This window comes from Kwoniella shandongensis, chromosome 7, assembly GCF_008629635.2.
Source record: "Kwoniella shandongensis chromosome 7, complete sequence".
In the NCBI taxonomy this organism is placed as follows: Eukaryota; Fungi; Basidiomycota; class Tremellomycetes; order Tremellales; family Cryptococcaceae; genus Kwoniella; species Kwoniella shandongensis.
This window is the reverse complement of record NC_089293.1, coordinates 189,626-207,894: the sequence shown is the minus strand read 5'-3', so window position 1 is coordinate 207,894 and position 18,269 is coordinate 189,626. Positions and strand designations below refer to the sequence as shown.

General features: G+C 50.6%; 6 protein-coding genes across 6 annotated transcripts; 2 read left to right on the top strand and 4 right to left on the bottom strand.

Annotated features, from left to right (window-relative positions):
- Window positions 1–83: 83 nt before the first annotated feature.
- CI109_103959 (uncharacterized protein) lies at window positions 84–457 on the top strand (the record flags this gene model as incomplete). Its single annotated transcript, XM_032006716.1, has 2 exons — window positions 84–240; window positions 327–457. The coding sequence occupies 2 exons, from the start codon at window positions 84–86 to the stop codon at window positions 455–457; spliced, it is 288 nt and encodes a 95-aa protein (XP_031858919.1).
- A 156-nt stretch (window positions 458–613) lies between these two features.
- On the bottom strand, window positions 614–5,474 carry CI109_103958 (uncharacterized protein; the record flags this gene model as incomplete). The annotated part of the gene is made up of 34 exons (XM_065967406.1): window positions 614–697; window positions 833–908; window positions 969–1,036; window positions 1,091–1,284; window positions 1,331–1,358; window positions 1,406–1,480; window positions 1,532–1,711; window positions 1,755–1,792; window positions 1,843–1,936; window positions 1,992–2,068; window positions 2,124–2,198; window positions 2,252–2,292; window positions 2,426–2,548; window positions 2,610–2,691; window positions 2,747–2,868; window positions 2,911–2,974; window positions 3,027–3,090; window positions 3,146–3,207; window positions 3,335–3,414; window positions 3,464–3,499; window positions 3,558–3,609; window positions 3,661–3,751; window positions 3,804–3,898; window positions 3,956–3,977; window positions 4,028–4,198; window positions 4,257–4,291; window positions 4,354–4,408; window positions 4,462–4,563; window positions 4,612–4,661; window positions 4,734–4,784; window positions 4,862–4,912; window positions 4,968–5,060; window positions 5,122–5,340; window positions 5,408–5,474. 34 exons carry the CDS (start codon window positions 5,472–5,474, stop codon window positions 614–616), a joined length of 2,817 nt encoding a protein of 938 aa, XP_065823478.1.
- A 247-nt stretch (window positions 5,475–5,721) lies between these two features.
- Window positions 5,722–7,641, bottom strand: CI109_103957 (uncharacterized protein; the record flags this gene model as incomplete). Its single annotated transcript, XM_032006718.1, has 7 exons — window positions 5,722–6,204; window positions 6,271–6,659; window positions 6,725–6,875; window positions 6,934–7,065; window positions 7,160–7,302; window positions 7,364–7,405; window positions 7,470–7,641. 7 exons carry the CDS (start codon window positions 7,639–7,641, stop codon window positions 5,722–5,724), a joined length of 1,512 nt encoding a protein of 503 aa, XP_031858921.1.
- Window positions 7,642–8,598: 957 nt separating this feature from the next.
- On the bottom strand, window positions 8,599–10,146 carry CI109_103956 (uncharacterized protein; the record flags this gene model as incomplete). Its single annotated transcript, XM_032006719.1, has 4 exons — window positions 8,599–8,688; window positions 8,771–9,291; window positions 9,381–9,457; window positions 9,644–10,146. 4 exons carry the CDS (start codon window positions 10,144–10,146, stop codon window positions 8,599–8,601), a joined length of 1,191 nt encoding a protein of 396 aa, XP_031858922.1.
- Window positions 10,147–10,541: 395 nt separating this feature from the next.
- On the bottom strand, window positions 10,542–14,368 carry CI109_103955 (uncharacterized protein; the record flags this gene model as incomplete). Its single annotated transcript, XM_032006720.1, has 6 exons — window positions 10,542–12,619; window positions 12,670–12,795; window positions 12,847–12,975; window positions 13,030–13,176; window positions 13,236–13,568; window positions 13,633–14,368. 6 exons carry the CDS (start codon window positions 14,366–14,368, stop codon window positions 10,542–10,544), a joined length of 3,549 nt encoding a protein of 1,182 aa, XP_031858923.1.
- Window positions 14,369–16,116: 1,748 nt separating this feature from the next.
- On the top strand, window positions 16,117–17,932 carry CI109_103954 (uncharacterized protein; the record flags this gene model as incomplete). The annotated part of the gene is made up of 3 exons (XM_032006721.1): window positions 16,117–16,492; window positions 16,551–17,690; window positions 17,751–17,932. The coding sequence occupies 3 exons, from the start codon at window positions 16,117–16,119 to the stop codon at window positions 17,930–17,932; spliced, it is 1,698 nt and encodes a 565-aa protein (XP_031858924.1).
- Window positions 17,933–18,269: the final 337 nt, after the last annotated feature.

Sequence of the window (18,269 nt, the reverse complement as noted above, 5' to 3'; positions counted from 1 at the left end):
ACCACAAGGGATAAGCCATCAAGATTGTTCTTACTGTGAGTGATAATACTGTGTGATATACACAGTGCAGTTGACCTTGTAAGATGTCAAGTCCCACCGTGGTGAAGATGACCACTTCCATGTCCAGTCCCATTGGGGCATTTACCACTCTCTCTGATCCTTCTGCTTCAAGTACAGCAAGCTCATGGGTCAACCCCGTTGATAGTAAGGGACAAACAGTGCCAAACTGGGAATGGGGAGGTGAGTCTGCCGTCATAACCACAATTAATTCACACTCCAGGTTGCAGCTAATTGAATTGTGACCTGATGCCTTGGTTTGCGTGCAGTCATTGTCATTGTCATTGTTTTGGCTCTTGGCTTAGGAGGGTTTTTTGGACGGAAGATGTATTTGCGGAGGAAGAAGAGAAGAGCAGAGCAAAATGCGGTGACTGAGAAAGTGGCAGAAGTGGCAGTGTGAACGTGACAGGGACGGACACCACAGAAGATAAAGATGAGCTGTTATGATAGCTAGTGCAAGCAAATCATGATTTTGATTTTTGTAGATCTGATGGACAGGTAACGAGATACATGTATGTGACAGACTAGACGTGTATGAGAATGGAATCATGGCACATTATTGACGATCGACTTGTGATCGTCGTCGATCGGCGAAATCTCTCAGTAGGGCACCCTCCGAGGGTCTTGTGGGACCGACTGTCTGTTAGGAATTGTGTCAGTAACGCCAGCGCGAACATACGAATTTGTCTCACTCGTAAATCTGGCGCATCTGCGGGAGGATTGACAACAACGCGTCAGCAGCTGTTGGAATTAAATACAACGATGAGGTGCTTACGTGGTCCACGTCACCGTTGCCCGGAATGGTCGACGCAATATCGATCGCAAGTCCGCAAAAATGCTGTTGGTGAGGCCTGGAGGCGAGCAGATTGAGCAGCCTGCGCGAGACTCCTAGTCGTGCCAGGAGCACTTACCCATTGAAGTTGATACCATGGTTATACAGGTTGGTGTACAGCCAGTATATTTCTTCCTGGGGATAGGCCTGAGAGCGTCGTGTCAGCTCAGGTTCTCCCACATTTACAGATTACAGACCTACCGCTCGTACTGTCGAAGTTCGAATGACATTGTAAGCTTCCAAAGCGAATCGCAAGGCTTGTTCATCGCTGACTGCCGTGCTTTGCTCAAATAACAATCGAATGATCGATCTGATCCAGCGAGAATATTGAACGATCTCGGCGGATGTCGTTGTGTGAGAGCTCGTCACAAGGTAGGCAAGGATATCAAAGATGACTGCTGGACTCTTTAGTACGATCACTTAGGTCTTCTAGAGACATACTCTGCGTTGGACACCCCTCGTAACCGTACTAGAACAAAGTCAATAATCCTTCTGATGTGCTGTTGGAAAACTCACGCAGACATTCAGGATCGCCTCCGCGGTGCCCATTGCTGAGCTGGGACCAGATGAGCTCGATTCTCGCATGCATTCCTGACGAATTCTCAGTTCTGAGCCGTATACCCGAGGTCGGCGATCTCTCACCTGCACTGTAGTATTGAGATTGCCCCAACTGCCTTGCTCACACAAGATCTCTACTTCACATATGTCGACGATGGCGGCCATGGAAGATGTTGTTGCGAGACGAGGGTGGTCCGCTCGGATATCAGAGAGTGCCACCCGGCAATCGTGGATGGAATCCAACAGGCTTTGGGACAGTCGAGACTGTGAAAGTGATCAGGTACATACGCTGTGGGTAAGCGCTTACCTTGTCTTTTGAATTCTTCAGGTCCCGGAGCTCGAACACTGCGGCCTGATCAGTGACATACCGAATAGGAAGTCAAGGTCTGTCTCACTTTTTCCACATATAGTGCCAAACATAGCTGACGTTCGTATGAAGGCGAAATCCGCATCTCTTTCGAAGGCATAGTCATCGTAAAGACGCATGAGCTGAGGTTCCCAGGAGTCAGTCAGCGAATCTTGCCGGACTGCATGAATGACTCACCTGGACTGTGGCGTAGAAGAGATCTGACAGGATCTTTGTCGCGAGATAATTCAGGCCTCGGACGGCGGCGTTGTAAGCTGAGGCATGGTAGTTGAGCAGTGTGCACTGAATTGCTCCGTTCCTGCAACTTGCCTGTCTTATATAACCAAGCCACCTCTTTCGCTTGTTGCGGCCCTTGCGAGGCATTTTGGGATAAGAGCTCTATCGCTGAGATCCACCAATTAGCGCCTCGCGAGGCTAGTGGCGAACTTCCGACGCACCGGATTGCAGATATCCTACCAACTTGTCTGCCAAATCATCCCTGCGTGATGTGTGAGCTCAAATGCCTGACCACTTGAATATTGCCATATACCTAGAGTCACTTCCCGACATTTCCTGTAAGGTGAGGCGTACAAGGCATCTGCCGTCAGCTTGACCCGGTACGTTCCACTTACCTGATAACTGAAAGGGCTTGCTTGCCAAAGTCTCCTTGCATGTCTGCTCTTTTAAGAACAGCAAGTAAAGTTTGCATGGCCTTATAATAGACAGACGACGACTTCGCTCCGCTCGCGAGTGTGCTGAACAAAGGAGCAACGATCAACGAGCACTCTCCCCCGCACTAGAAAGAGGATTGCCCACTTCATCAGGACAAGTTGCTTGCTATCCAGATCTGGGCAGGATGCGATGGCTGTTGTCGCTTCTATCGCTGCTTGATCATGACCTGGCAAGAGAAAATCAGGTATGAATAGAGCTTCAACACGTCGGGGTTCACTTACCCTGTTTCACTGCCAAGTAGAATCTAAGGTATTGAGTGGACGCTTCTTCCGTGGGGCAAAGTCTAATCAGCTCTGTGGCCACCTTGAAGGAACCTGATCGAATGTAGCACATCGCCGCTTTCCTGTGGAATACGTGAGCTTGGTAGCATTCTTGTAGAACCAACCTTCGGCAACTAGCAAGGTTTCCCTCTCCGAGGATGCCAAAGACCCTATGAGCTGCCAATTCGTCTGTACCGACACAGGGTTAGCTGGCAGAAAAGGTTATTATATGGAGACATACACCACTGGGCAGCTTCTCCCATGTTGTTGTCCTTCTCGGACTTCCCCCCTGAATTCCACAACAACTGTTGATGTGGGAACTTAGCTCATCAACCAGCCCGCAAGCTCGATGCAGCTTACACTTTGACATGCAATGACATAAGCCTTGTCGTCGATTTGATAACGATTTTGGTTCGCCGTCGCTATCTGGGTCAGCTGCTGAACAACGTGTAGACTTACCTTCAAGAAAGGCATTGGAGTTTCTTATAGCTGTTCGCCGCTGGGCGGCTGGAGCATTTCGGATTAAAAGCAGTCCTTCGTATAGTATACGAGGGATCAGGGACAATGCTTGAGGAGCCGCAAGTGCACAGTCCAACATTGTCTGCATTGCAAAGATTGCGGTGTCGGGGCTGCTGTGCTATTAGCGGAAGGAATGCGCAACAAAAGATGACCACTCACTATTGGACAATCAAGGTCTGGAATTGACAGATAGATCTGTATGCAATGTCAGTCGGATTGCGCTGCGTGTCTGAAGAGGACCCGCCTTTCTCACTCGATAACTGTTTCCTCAACCCAGGGTATGTTTCGAATCAACGCTTCCACCGCTGTGGACCCATCAGCTTTGAAACGCAGTTGAGCACCGCTTCACAGCATACCTTGACGCACTTCCGACTCTGAAGCGTTCGAGGTCCTGATCAAGTGCAGTCGTAAAATGTAAGCTCGATGGGTCACTGCAAGGTTCTTTGGCTACTGTAAGTATTGTATTGCTGTGGCACGATTCGAGAACGGGTTAGCTCACCTTGGGGTCCGTGGTCTCCACGAGGCGGTCAAGCGCAGCAGCTCCAGAAGCGGCAGCTGACGGATCGCGGGCAGCGTTCTTGGCGTAGGCCGAGGCTGATCAGTCGGACTGTTCAGTCGCCAATCGTAACGAGTGTCAAACAAATAGCTCACCGATTTTATACAGCATGCTGGTCTAGAAGTAGAATGAGTTGGTTGTAATCTGATAAATGATCATTCACTCACTCGGAAAAGATGCCAATCCGGAATAGCAACACCTCTGTTGGCGACGTTTTCAACGATCTTGAGACCGAGATCTAGCCATTCAATGGCGGCGTGGACGCCTTGATCGTCCTTTCGAGACTCTGCCATCCATTTCTGCCCCATCGCCCAGCATTTTGAAGCCAGAAGTCGATACTGTGGCCCGCATGAGGAGTCAATACTATGACCTCCCGGAAGACCTGGTCTGACATACCTCGTTGTGTCCAAGCTGGACAGTACCCATAAGCTCTAACAGGTACACAGCCGCGGTATCAGTGCCATCACCGGTAGGAAGATATTAGCACACATACGAAGGGTTTCATCCATATGATTGAGTGCCAGGGTGTCGTTATCCGAATAAGCCGCCTGAGAGGACCAATCAGCTGACAACTCATCGATTACGACCATCCCCAACTCACCGTATCAACCCTTGCCAGCCAGAAAGCGATCAGAGCAGATCCGACCTCGGATCTCTCCGCCGAATCCCAACGTTCGACTTTCGATGTCAAGGTTTGGGCATCCTAGTCAAAGTCAGAGCTGGCCAGAATGGGATAGAGTGGTCGACTCACTTCAGCACCGCCGGTCTCAAGCTCTCCGGCCAGGACAAATTGATTGGCTTCTACTCGAGAAATACCGGATTCAGCGCTTGTACTACAGAACCAGTAGCAGAAGTCGGAATAGGGATGGTTACCAAGGAGAGATTGGATAGTCTTCGCTCTGATCCCTAAAAGACGTGCGAGATCTATGATGCCAAGTCAGCTCCATCACACGACGAGATTGTAGCCGAACGAAACTAGATCTGCGGCACACCTGTCTCACAAGCGTGAGGATCCGAGCTCGCATCGATCAGTCGAAATGCAGTCAGTCTCACTGTTTAGTCAGTATCAGCGTTGCCTTCCATTGCCAACGTCAACAGCGGACTCACAAAATGCGAGGACTGTAAGTTCATCCTTGTTCTTCTGTCTTGATGAAGAGAAAGGTTGACTAGCTTGAGTTGCATGATTCCATATCTTCACCCCTACAGTGCGTCGGACGCCATCACCCTATTGGCTCTTCCAAAAGATGGTTTTCTTACTTACCAGACTCATCGAGCCACTCTGCGGTGATTTGATGACCTTCCTTGCCTCCTTGACCACTTGTAACATGCTTCTTCTTTCCCCTCCTTCTCGTGTTGACGTGTTCTGTGACACCATCTTGGATGACATCGAAGAGTTTGGTCAACTCATCTTTCTTTGTTTTGGTGATACTGGTCAAAGAGCGAAGGGAGGGAAGTTCTGCTTTGAGGTCTTCCACCGCCGCTGAGAAAGTAAGGTGTCAGTGTTAGGCCCAGCAGCCAGTGGTAAGAATAAGTATGGTGATGCTCACCGTGGAGGTCGATGGAGAGCTTTTTGGACATGTTTATTCTAGCTTTTGTGCCAGATCTTCGATTCATCGGGGCGATAGTGTGTATTGAGGAAACGAGAAAGGACAGAGAAGGAAGATGAATTGAAAGATGACGCGGATCCACACACAACCCGGAGGTAATGTTCATCAAAAGACAGTCGCGCTCGGACCTCTTGCTTGTTGAGTGGCAAAAACGGACCGTGCGCGGCGAAATATCAAGACTGCGACGTAGGCTGTATGTGTTGTCTCCAGACTGCATATAATGCATTATGACCAAGTCTACACGGTGAGGATACTTAGATCAGATATCTGAAACCCTTTCTCATGTTCAACGCTTCGTCCTGTCTTTCGAAATGTTCCAGCTTCTGACCTTTATCCGTCACATCCTGCTTTGTCTCCCAAGCCGCTTCTCCTTCATCCAACTTCTTATTCAAGTTGATCAAGATCATTCGGAAGATGAAACATCCTACGATGGTGATTCCGAACATTGCAAGTACGATACCGTACGATTTACGATATCCGTTCTCCTTGAGATTCCACACGTAAGAACCTGCAATGTTACCGAGTTGGGAGAAGGCGTTGATCATTGCCAGTGCGACGGCACGTTTGGCTGGTGGTCGTGGGAAAGAGCTGGAAATCCAGGAGAAGAAGACGATGAATCCGGCGTATGACTGGGCTTGGAGGAAGAGAGCGACGTATCGACCGGCATGGTTGAGAGTAGCCATGCTAATGACGAAACCGACGATACCAAACAGGATGGGAACGACGATATGCCAGAACTACAAGAGGAATTGCATCAGCCTTTGAGACCATACACATAGATCATCTTCTTTGAAAGAACTCACTTTCTCTTGAGTTCTGTCGGCATGCCAAGCATTGATCATCGAGACGATGACGGCGAAAACCCATGGAGGAGCGGACATGAGCAATGTTGGAACATAGCTGAATCCAAGTGTCCCCGTCAAGGTGGGGAAGAAAGCGTTGAAAGACAATCCAACGGTATAAGCCGTAAGTGTGATCATCATGAGATAAATCTTGACATCCTTGACTGCCATGATCAGACCCGTAAAGAGGCCGTCCGAAGCAGAATCTTCATCTGCTTCACCGACATCTTCGAGGAGACGGAGTTGCGCGACTTCACGTTCTTCTTCGGTGAAACCTCGAGTGTTGGTAGGGAGATCGGGGAGGATGAAAACGGCTAGCACGGCAGCAAGCATAGTAGCAGCGCCTTCGACTGTGACGCAGAATAACACTCGTGTCAGTGAAAGCACTCAAGGAACAGTCTCCACGGTGGCTCACTGAAAAACATCCATCTCCAAGCGGCATGACCCAGAGTTCCGTTCATGTTACTCAATACACCGGCTCCGACAAGCGAGGCAAAAGCGTTGGAAATGAGGTTACCTCCGAACAAGATCGCATTTCGGAGCGTAAGTTCTCGACGGGTGTACCACTGCATGAATGCCATTAGCACACAGCTCCAATCTCACATATTAGGTGTATCTGCCCACCTTGGAGAGAATCAAGAGCGCTCCAGGAAGGAAGACTGCCTCGACAAAACCCAGCATGAATCGAGTAGCGACCATTCCTCCGAAGGAAGTTGTTACACCCGAGCATGTAGAGATCATACCCCAAATGAGCATCTTGGAAGTGACAAGAAAGCCATATCAGCACAGAAACATACACTGGGTCGTGACTTTGAAAGCAGGAATAAATGAAGGTGCCAGTGCCACTCACCGCTGCACCGATAAACCAGCTAGGTCTCGAGATCCTGTTCATGAGCATGTTGGAAGGGATTTGCATGAGGATATATCCGACATAGAGGATAGAGAGACATGTCGAGTATTGAGTATCGGTAAGGTTCAGGTCGGCTTGTAGACCTGCGACCAAAGCGTTAGTTGCCATTTATTGGACGAGTAAGATGGCATTTGCTCGACTTACCCTTCAATCTGGCGGCGGAGATATTGTTCCTGTCCAAATAGTCTGTATCGCGATCAATATCAGCATCTACTGTGATCGTACAGATAGAGGAGATTAGTGAACTCACTCAAGATATAGAGAAGCACGAATAACGAGCATCGCAAGTCCAGTTTCTTCACGAGACGTTTCTCAATAGCGACCCGTCGAGGATCTTTTGGTGCTGTTCCATCTTCACCGTGATCAGCCGGTTTGTGGAACTCGTCCACACTATCACGAGGTTTGGGTTGTATTTCAGACATTTAGTATGATTCAGTACGAAAAGAGGAGGAAAGGGGGGCGGGGGGGGCAATTTCACTTTGAATGGGTACATTTTTATACCTTGTATTATGGGTCCGATTCTTTCCTGATGGTTTTCATGTTTGGTCGGGAATCCTTTCACATGCCCCACACATCTTTCGGACTTGTCCAGAAGACCCCCTCACTGCTCCATCATGGCACCACACGCATGCCCCAACCCCCACCCCAAATTCAATGTGGGCTCGCTTGTGACAGGGAGGTCGAAGTCGCAGTGACGAAGGATTGGTCATTGTTCCTCTCCTGAACCTCCTGCCCACCTAGCAAGGTACTTTGAGCATACACGTAGTGCACAGCAGGAGCATCCGATCGCTTAACGTTACACTTTGTGTTCTTCGTTCTTACGCCTAAAAACAAGCATCTCATGTCCCAATTTTCTCACACCCGGACTGATCCGACTTTCATTCAGGTATGCGAGTAATGATGAACGTATTTTTAGCGTACTTTCACACCCCCCGACCGCCGGCTTCAAACAAAACCCTGCAGGATCAATCCCCACGGAGCGGAAGAAATATGTTCGGCCGTAAGTAAAGTACAAAGCCACCGTATTTTTATGCTTGAGTGACGAGGGGCAAGGTGGGCCATAGTCATACATAGTATAACGATTCGAAAGGTCGGTCCGATTGCCGGCGGCTGTTGCTCTTGACACATAATAACGGACTATACGTTTCGGCACCCCCATTTCTGCAGACTTGGTGCAGTATGTGGGGCAAGCAGGAGCACTGCGACGGTTTCCCTGAGCCTGACAGTCGCTACTGCTTATGCTGCAGCTGTGAGGTCTGAACCATTGACCGAATTAGTCACGCTTAAGCGTATGAACGATGTCGTAGCTGTTGCTCAACAGTAACGACCAGCGACCATATGTTATACCATATATCTCATACTATATACCGCGAGCTATATCAACGGCGTAACATTTCTAGCAAATCTTTCTGAAACGCCTTTTTCGCAATGGGGTCACTCAATCCACCCGTATGTAGTCCGTCGACGTGCTGACACCCCACCGAAATACAGATCAGCTGGGCCGACCTCATCGCTTGGACTCCAAAAGCTGACTTGTAGTCCTTCACTCACCTCTCTGACAGACACATCCACTCCAGCAGTCTTCATCCCTCGTCCCAATGTCACGATCTCATCCCTCATCAATTCCCTTCCTCCATATTGCATATACACTTTCACACCTTCATCTTTCAGATACTCCCAATGTTCTGTCGGCTCTTTTACTCTCGCAGGACTGAACCACCAACTTTCCACCGCAGAGGGTTTATACCACCTCGTAGCTGAACGTACCGCTTTTCGCAATCTCAGTGGAGTAAGTTGATCAAAGTCCGCATTTGTTCGATACGATGGGAAAGATAATGTGAAATCGCACCATGGGGACGAAAGTGCCATGTATCCAGGTTGAGGTAGTCCAAGAAAATGGACGTATTGTGAGAGGCACAATGCGAGATGGGCACCTGCAGATTCACCAAGGAGTATAATACCAGATGATGGGATGGAGAGTGTGCGTGTGAGGTACGTGTATGCGGAGAGCACATCGAGGAGAGGAGCAGGGAAGGCGGTGGTAGCGGAAAGTGTCTTCCGATAGTTGACAGCTGTGAATAAACGGGGGTTATTAGTGAAAGATCGTTACGGAAAACTCGACGTCTCGACCTTCCTCCTGCAATCCGGGTAGGTAACTCACTTAAACATCTCAACCCCGTCAATTTCGCAATGTCCATTGCAAATGTTGTCCATAATGGGTGTCCACGAATATACGATCTGCACAAGGATGTGTAAGAATGTCAGCGTCTGTATACGTGATATACGTTCACCACCATCAAGTCGATCAACATATTGCCAGTCCCATCCAACCCAATGCCAAACCGTTCACTCGGGAAATGAGGCTGCATGCCCACGTTTACATCTCGCTCCAGCTATGTTTTGTTGTGATGTTACGGTACTCACCCTCCATGGATATGCAATATGACCTTGTCTTCCCCTTTCACTTTCTTATCGTCCCAGCCTTTCGGTCTTGTCCAAAACCCAGGTCTGGTCACCCCTTTCACCCCTTCCACCTTCGCAATTCCCTTCTTCCATTCCTCCCCGACCGGCTCTAAATCCACAACTTCCAGCTCCACCTCCCCTCGTTCGGAAGCTTCGCGATACGCTTCTCCGGGAGGAGCGATACTCCAGTCATCATACGGGTTTGGAGGGATCCAATACGCAAATAGGTTGGTCCTCAATTTGTTCAGTCGCGTCGATATTCGTTGGTCCAATGACCAAGTGGGGAATGGGCGGGACGTACTGAAGTGAATAAGAATGAGGCAAGGGATGTAGATTGGGAGAATGGATAGATAGAGAACATAAGTGAGTGAGGTGATGAGGGAGTAGATCAAATGAGACGGGGCATTGGGAGCAGATGAGTCAGGTAACGCGCGAATGAGATGGGGTGGCGGCGAGGAAGACATTCTGTCTGAGTTGTAACAGCTGTCCTATCCGTTGCGGTAGTGGGAGGCAGCTGTAGTAATATGTGTTACACATAGAATGGTTCTCATCGACCGCGAGTGTACAGTGAGCTGTAACGACGTTCATGAATAGACGACATCCACCTCGCGTCAGTCGCGCCGGCGTCGGCGCCGGAATTGACCGGATGTCCTGCAAACGATACATTCAGTTCATTCAGATTCATTCAATCTCCAGTCATGGTATTTGTTCGCTAGCTACATTATTGATACGATATATTCAACTAGGGCAATACAGTACTCATTCGAACCTGCTCGTTCCTTCCACCTTACATGGACTCCTCACTGAACCAAACCCTGATTTCTCATACTAACACCTCGGCCTTCTTGGTATGACACGCCTAGTTGCGCAACTTCTCCTTGAGCTTACTCATGAACCCTGTCTTCTTTTTCTTTTCACTACTCGCGCCGGACTCGGTGCGTCGATGGCCGCTATCCAATGCACTCTTGGGGGTGGTAGGAGTGCTCGAGCCAACAGCTGGCGATCGACCGTTGTTCACAACCGACGACTTAGTAGGGGTAGTTGGGGTAGCCGCTTTCGAAGGGGTTGAAGGCGTAGACGATGTCGCGCTGTGGTGAGGAGCAGGATCTTGCAAGTGGTCGTGCAAGGGCGTGTGCTTCTCATCGTGCGTGTTATGAGCAAGTTGCGGGTCAAGTCCGGGATGAGGCTTGTTGGTCAAGATCGCGTCACTGCCGTCGGCTGTGTGGATCGGATGCGGGGTCTCGTGTCGAAGATCGTCAGCTCTCGCTCTCTCGGTTGCGAGAACACCGTGAGGGGCAGATGAAGTGGTGCTGTGGTGAGGAGCAGGGTCTTGCAAGTGGTCATGCAAGGGAGTGTGCTTCTCATCGTGCGTGTTATGGGCGAGTTGAGAGTCAAGTCCAGGATGGGATTTGTTGGTCAAGATCGCGTCACTGCCGTCTGTCGTGTGAATAGGATGAGGGGTCTCGTGTCGAAGTTCGTCAGCTCTTGCCCGTTCAGTAGCGAGAAGACCGTGAGGAGTAGATGAGCCTGACGCGCTGTGATGAGGAGCGGGGTCTTGCAGGTGGTCATGCACGGGTGTGTGCTTCTCGTCGTGGGTGTTGTGAGCAAGCTTATCATCGAGACCAGGATGAGCCCTGTTCGTCAAGATCGCGTCACCACCGTCCGCGTTGTGAATAGGGTGTGGGTGCTCGTGTCGAAGATCGTCCGCTCGTGCACGTTCGTCAGCGAGGACGCCGTGGTGATGGCCGTCTGCGGAGGTGGTGTGCTTGTCGGTGTGGCTTTCAGTATGAGTGTGAGCAGTACCGGTGTGCTGCGCGTGCTCGGGAGTGGGGTAGGTTGCAGGTTCTCGGGTGGCACCTTCCACTGCTCGAGTGGCTGGGTGGCCGATACCTTCATATTCGTTTCCAGGGGCCAACGACGTGGTATGGTTTGGCCCAGTTCCAGGCGTAGTGGACCTTTGACCAGGACCGTCCTCCGACGCACTCGATGTGGAGACGTTCGAATCTTGGACAAGAGGTGAGCCGCGGAGGCCTGTGCCTTCATGTCCGTGACGAATCGCGGTGACTGACGCAGTGGAAGTTGTGCGGTCATTGGCGTGACGGGTGTCGGGGACGGCGGAACTGGGCGACAAAGTCGAGGAGGGTTGCGAGCTGCTGACTGAATTCGAAGGGCCTGTCTCGGAAACCGTAGCGAGAGGTGAGGGCTCATACTCGGCAGCGGCAGTAGATGTAACGGGCGCAACATCGGAGGCAGGGGTCGAGGTTACTGGAGCAGACTCCCGGACCGTGTCTGAGGCGACAGGAGCGGTTTCGAGATCTGTAGCACCCTTTGCAGCGCCAAGGCCGAGGACGGTAGCAGGAAGAGCAGGAGCGAGACCACCATAACCAGTGCTGAGAGACTTGGTGGGGCTGGTGGTAGAAGCAAGGGGCTTCTCCTCAGCATGGACTGGCACGGTGGACGACGATGACTCTTGACCGCCGCTGACAGGATGAGCGAAACCAGCCCCGTCAGACCTTTCTTCGGATCGAGTCGCGAACGAGGAGGTGGAAATAGGTGTCTCCTGGGTGTTGAAGGACGAGCTGCCAGGGGCAGACTCTTGAGCGTAAGATGAAGTGGCTGGCGTGGTCGTCTCGTTCACTGATGAAGGAGGAGCGGTGTGTTGCTCAGCGGATGGGGTGATCAATACTTCATCCCTCTTATCAGGAGCAGCAGCAGTGCTCAACCCTGCGTGCTCGTCGGCCAAATTGGGTGCCTCTTCATTGAGAGGAGTTGCAGCCTGCTCTCTGATGTGAGGGACTTCCGCGGTGGTGAGACCCGAAGTATGGTGGATAACGGGTGCAGCAGTGGTAGTCGTTTCACCATGAGAAGCGATACCGCGAGAGCCAGAAGGTCCAGCACTGCCCGAAGCAGGGTTGAGTTCATTGTACGCATTGGACGCTATATAACCATCAGCGATTGTCAATGGGGCATGACAGATGGAAACTCACCACTCTCGTTGGGAGAAACAGCATCACCGGTCTCTCCATGTTTGCCAAGAAGAGCACCGACTCCTCCGGAAGTCTCTCCAGGGAGTACACCTTGATTCTCCTCCGACGGCAGTTTTCGTTGTGGCACTGCAAATCACAATCAGCTTGAGCACTTTGTCGGTTTGATGCTAAACTTACACTTTTCGTCAGGCAGAATCGCGACGCCTGTCTCTGTGGAAGGTCCAGGCAAAGCACCGGCGCCGGATGTGTGCTCTCCAGGTTGGGCACCCGTGGACTCTTGAGATGGGAACGAAAATCGAGGCGCGACTATGGCGATCTTGTCAGTGACATGATTTATGCATTTTAGTTATCCTCACTCACCACCGAAGGGAGGAGCACCAGGATGCGATCCTGCATATCCCACCATTGATGAATGTCCGACGGGAGCATAGTTGAGGGCTTCGCCAACGTAGTTCCTCACTGATTGAAGCAGAGGCGCGCCAGAACCAAGGTTCGCAGATGCACGACCTGTCCGGTGAAGAGGGGCTACATCAGAACGTACCATAACTTCATGACATAGAACTCACGCTGAGTGTTCTGAAGGGTACCCTGAACGTCCGCCAAGACCTTGTTGGCCTGTTCCTTGGCTTGATCAAAGATAGCCGCAGCAGAAGCTCTCCTCCCGCTAGGAGATCCAGCAGAAAGAGTGGGACTTCTGGGGGCTTGAGCATTGGTAGCGATCGGTTTGGATTTGGTGGTGGCCACTGGGGAGGAAGGATTGGAGGAGAAGGCGTCCTTGATTGGAGAGGGTATGGAAGCATAGGCTGCTCGACCAACTTTGTCGAGACCTTCAGCTACATCCTCGTAGAGAGAGGTGGGAGCATTTGGACCTGATCCAGGGAAGGGAGTCGCTTTGATATCTGTGAGATCATAACGATCAATATTTAGCAAAGGCGAGAAAACAAGACAGCCGATCGAACTTACGGCCCCATCCTCCGGGTAATTCGAGTCCAGGCGTCATTTCTCCTGCTGTCTGGTACTCGTGGGCCTCTTCTGAAGCAGCGGTCCTCTCTGTGGCTTGGGGTACCGAAGTTGCAGTTGTTGTCTTTTCGACCGGTGCTGAGACGCCAGTCGTTCCCTTCTGTGCAGATGATTGAGCTGAGCCGCCAACCAAACCGCCTGCCAATTGCAAAGCAGCTTGTTCTCTTCCGGTCAGATCGCTTAACCTTCTACCTTCTGCTCCTGTCTGGGGCCTCACATCGCTACTTCTCCTTGCCTGAACGTTGAGGGGGGTAGGATCGAGCAATTCCGCTCCCTTCGCTTGGATCTGCGCCAACTCCTCACGAGTCAAGCCAGCGGTGTGTGGTAAGCCAGTTTCGGGGTTGATTGATGTTCCCGGAGCAGGGACATTGGTCGATGTACCGAGTCCACCTGCACCTCCAAATGCGACTGCTCCGGCTGCTGCGGCCTTCTTCGCTTCGAGTTCGGCTCGGGTCAGACCCGCCGTATGGGGTTTACCGGTAGCAGGGTCGATCGTTGTTCCGGGTCGAGGGACGTTGGGTGAAGATGCAAGTCCACCACTGGGGGGAATACCGGTGTAGTTACCTGATGCTTGACCAGGTGCTGGAGGTGTACCGGCTTGAGCGAAACCGGACGTTTGGGCTGTACCCCCTGCAGAATAGGAGAAAGGGACGGTGTTACCGCCAGGGAGGAAACTCATCTTGCTTCTGTAGGTGATTCGATGCAAGATTGAAAGATGATAAGAGAAGAGAAAAGAAATACAATGCAATGTATCTAGATTAGTAAGGTAGATCGTCTGACTGGAATGTGGACGGGAAGGTATTTCGGTTGAAATGGGACCGGTCAAGAGAGAGTGGGATGAGCACGAGAATCAGTGAAGGAATGACGTCAGGCGCCGGACATTGGCACAATCCGACGTCACCAATTGATATTCACAATTATTACTCACTTCGCATTACCAGAAGACAATCAAGCCCTTGCTTCCCGTCTATGCTGTAGGAGCCACCAATGTAGAAATCAGGCTGTATCGATATGCATTCACTACAGAATGAAGCTGCAACGTCTGATATATTACATTAGCATTACTAGCGGTTCCCTCTGTAGGACGTGCGGCGCGCCAATCGAACCAGAAATCTGGGAACAGCTGCATGGGCTAGATACAACATACTGCCACATATGATATTAGCCCCAGTCGCGTGTCACTGCTTTGATACGCTCCCAAGAATCCACAATACATCTAACAACTAACACTCATAACGTATAACATTACTTGCCCCGGGAGGCATTGGGCACCTACACGATCGATTATTATTGTCATGTTAATTGAATGCACAACGTTCGTGACGGCATGATAGGCGTGAGGGACGGACACGGGGTTCAGGGATTGAAGGCTTGGTTCTCGTCACAGTGCTCTTCGACACTAATCCACCACGGCGAAAGAACTTACAGTCAAGGTGCCAAGAGATGATAGACTATAGCTTGTTTGGCTTCGTCGGTGACATCCCCTATGCATCGCCAAATGCAGATCAGTAGTCCAGCTGAATGTCGCGCTTTGTCAGGTTACTATATGTGCACAATGCCGGTGGACGAAACGCGAAGGCTCGTGGTGCACGGTGTATCCTGCCCTGCAAGCTGCTTTCTGATCCAATATATGCCTTGTCAAAGTGTACGGCGCCACTGACAGGAAAGAACTCGTGGCGTCGGAGCCTACCCGATCAGTCGGACCTGGGGCCATTAGGGACAAAGGAGATAATTGACTCCGTCAAAAGCGTTAATCGCTACTCGCTCAGTCTGGCTCTGGTTAGCTCGTAATGAGGGGAAAAAGGCACGCCACCTCTGTGGTAAGTGTGATCGTGTAAAGTGGGAAATGTAATATACGCTAGTCACTACCAGTAACTCGTTTCGTCGTACACACGTAAAGTAACAGTTAAGTTATACAACCGTCTCTTTGAAACATACAAAACAATTATTGGTCTCTATCTATACTTACCGACTTCCTGTTATCACCATCCGCATAACTCGCTCTCTTCGCATCCGGCACGACTAGCCCTTCCACATCGGTTTTGCTCGCTACAATCACCTGTGTCGGCCTCACCTGGATTGGCGTGCTTGTCAATATATATCTTCTCAATTTCAAACTTGATCTATCACTTCGCATCAAACAACAGTGATACACAAATCGTTTAACCTCAACCTCGGAACTTGGGGTGGCCCTTTCAAGATACAAAAGCTCTACGTGACAACGCATCGGCGCACTTCCGCATCTTCGATCACTCCACAATATACCGGACCGGGACCCCACCGTCATAGGTTGTCGCTACACCCTTTCCTGCGGACCTCCGTCCTAATATAGTGACAAGATCTGTTTAGACTAGGGAGCATCAGTCGACCCACAGACCCCGTTGAGACCTTGCGTTTGCTACGTACAGCTGTTTCCCTTCCCCTGAGATGGATATCGATCGCAATCTGCCCTTAGCATCCTCGTCGTCGGCCACACCTTCCTCGTCTTCGTCCACATCCACCCCAACCAGCACTAGTAATGATGGCAAATCGAAAAAGTTCAAGCTCGACCCCATGTCCCTCCTCCTCCCTCACGAAAGACAATTGTATAAGCCTCCAGCCCCGACTCTACCTTCTCCTCAGATAGCAGCACCCATCACAACACAAGGTTATATGGCTTTAATGCAACAATACCAGCCGCCTTTGAAGGCATCGCCTCCGGGAGCTACGTCGTCGAGGGCGGATGCGAATGCAGCTGGCACGAGACAGACTGTCAGTATGGGTGAACAAAGTGGGAAAAGAGGAGAAGGTAGTCAACAACAAGGTGAGTCGCAAAATCAGTCATATCACAGGATGTAAGCTAAGCATCATATCGTTGGCAGTACCTCAAGCTATGCCAATATCTCCCCCGGCATCATTGGTCTCTACGCCACCACCAGCCGCACCCTGGGATACAGCATCTACTGCTTCAAGTGCTGCGTGGAGCTCCATGGACGGAATGGTCGAAAGTTCATCTTACTCCTCTCACTCTCGCCAACATTACTATCGACGGCAACCCACACATAGCAAGGTTCGGTTGGATGATTGGGAGATTGTAGAAACTCTAGGAACGGGAACATTTGGTCGGGTTCTACTAGTCAGACAACGCCCTTCGTACAGACCGACACCATACCATCCTATTTTCCCACATCTGTTCCAATCACTTGACCCACTTTCGCCCTCCCCAGCATCTACCCAACATTCCGATAACCAGCTACCGCATTTCGCCATGAAGGTTCTACGTAAATCAGAGATTGTTCGACTAAAACAGGTCGAACATATCAATTCCGAACGAATGATCCTCGAACGCGTCAGACATCCTTTCGTCGTTGAACTGTACTCGACATATCAAGATCAACTCAACGTCTACATGTTACTGTCCTACATTCCTGGTGGAGAGCTGTTCTCCCACTTACGTCGAGCGGGTCGATTCTCAGCCGATGTGACACGTTTCTATCTCGCGTCGATCGTATTGGCAATCGAATACCTTCATTCACACAACATTATCTACCGAGATCTCAAGCCTGAGAACCTGCTATTGGACCGACATGGGTATCTACGCATAGCAGATTTCGGTTTCGCCAAGATCGTCGAAGACCGAACGTTTACTCTATGTGGAACACCAGAATATCTCGCGCCAGAGATCGTCTTATCTCAGGGACATGGAAAGGCGGTAGATTGGTGGGCATTGGGTATATTGGCGTTTGAAATGTTGGCGGGATATCCACCATTCTTCGACGACCACCCATTAGGAATCTACGAGAAGATCTTACGTGGAGATGTGGCTTTCCCCAGTCATATTGATCCGTATGCCAAAGATCTCATCAGAGGGTTATTGACAGCGGATAGGAGTAAAAGATTAGGAAATTTGCGAGGCGGAGCGAGAGATGTGATGACTCATGCGTGGTTCGCTGGGGTGGACTGGAGAAGTTTGGAGAGAAAGGAGATTGGTGCGCCGATCGTACCCCGTGTAGCTAGCATGGGTGAGTTTTCCTTCTCGTGTACTGTTAGTGACCCAGCAGCTGAAATGCTTTGATGGTTAGGTGATTCACAAAACTTCCAAAGATATCCACCACCACGACCGCATGAGTTGCCAGGTGTATTCGGACAACCTTACGACCCGTCCACAGATCAGTACGGCGAGCTGTTCAAAGATTTCAGCTTTCCGGGAGGGAGTGATAGAGGGTCAACGAGTGGTCCATCGGGAGGGAAAGACGCATTGTAGATAGGCTGGGGCTTGAATAGAGTTTTTCCACGGAATAGTGGCTGTTTGTGTAACTTGTCATCGGATCAAGGGCAATGTAATGGTGTATACAGTGTACAAAGCCCAGTGTATCAAGTGATAACAGCCACGCAGCCACGAGACGATAATCAAAGCCACGTAACGGAATTAAGGGTGGGGACCGGTTAGAGTGCGGCTCTATCCGGGACATGTCCACCTCAACTGACAATCAGACAAGCAGCATTCATCCAACAACATCCTGTCCATCATCTTCCTTTATCCTCCTCTTTCAACTCGTTCCACTCTCATTCGACGCTTCTTACTTCAACCTCGCCCAGTC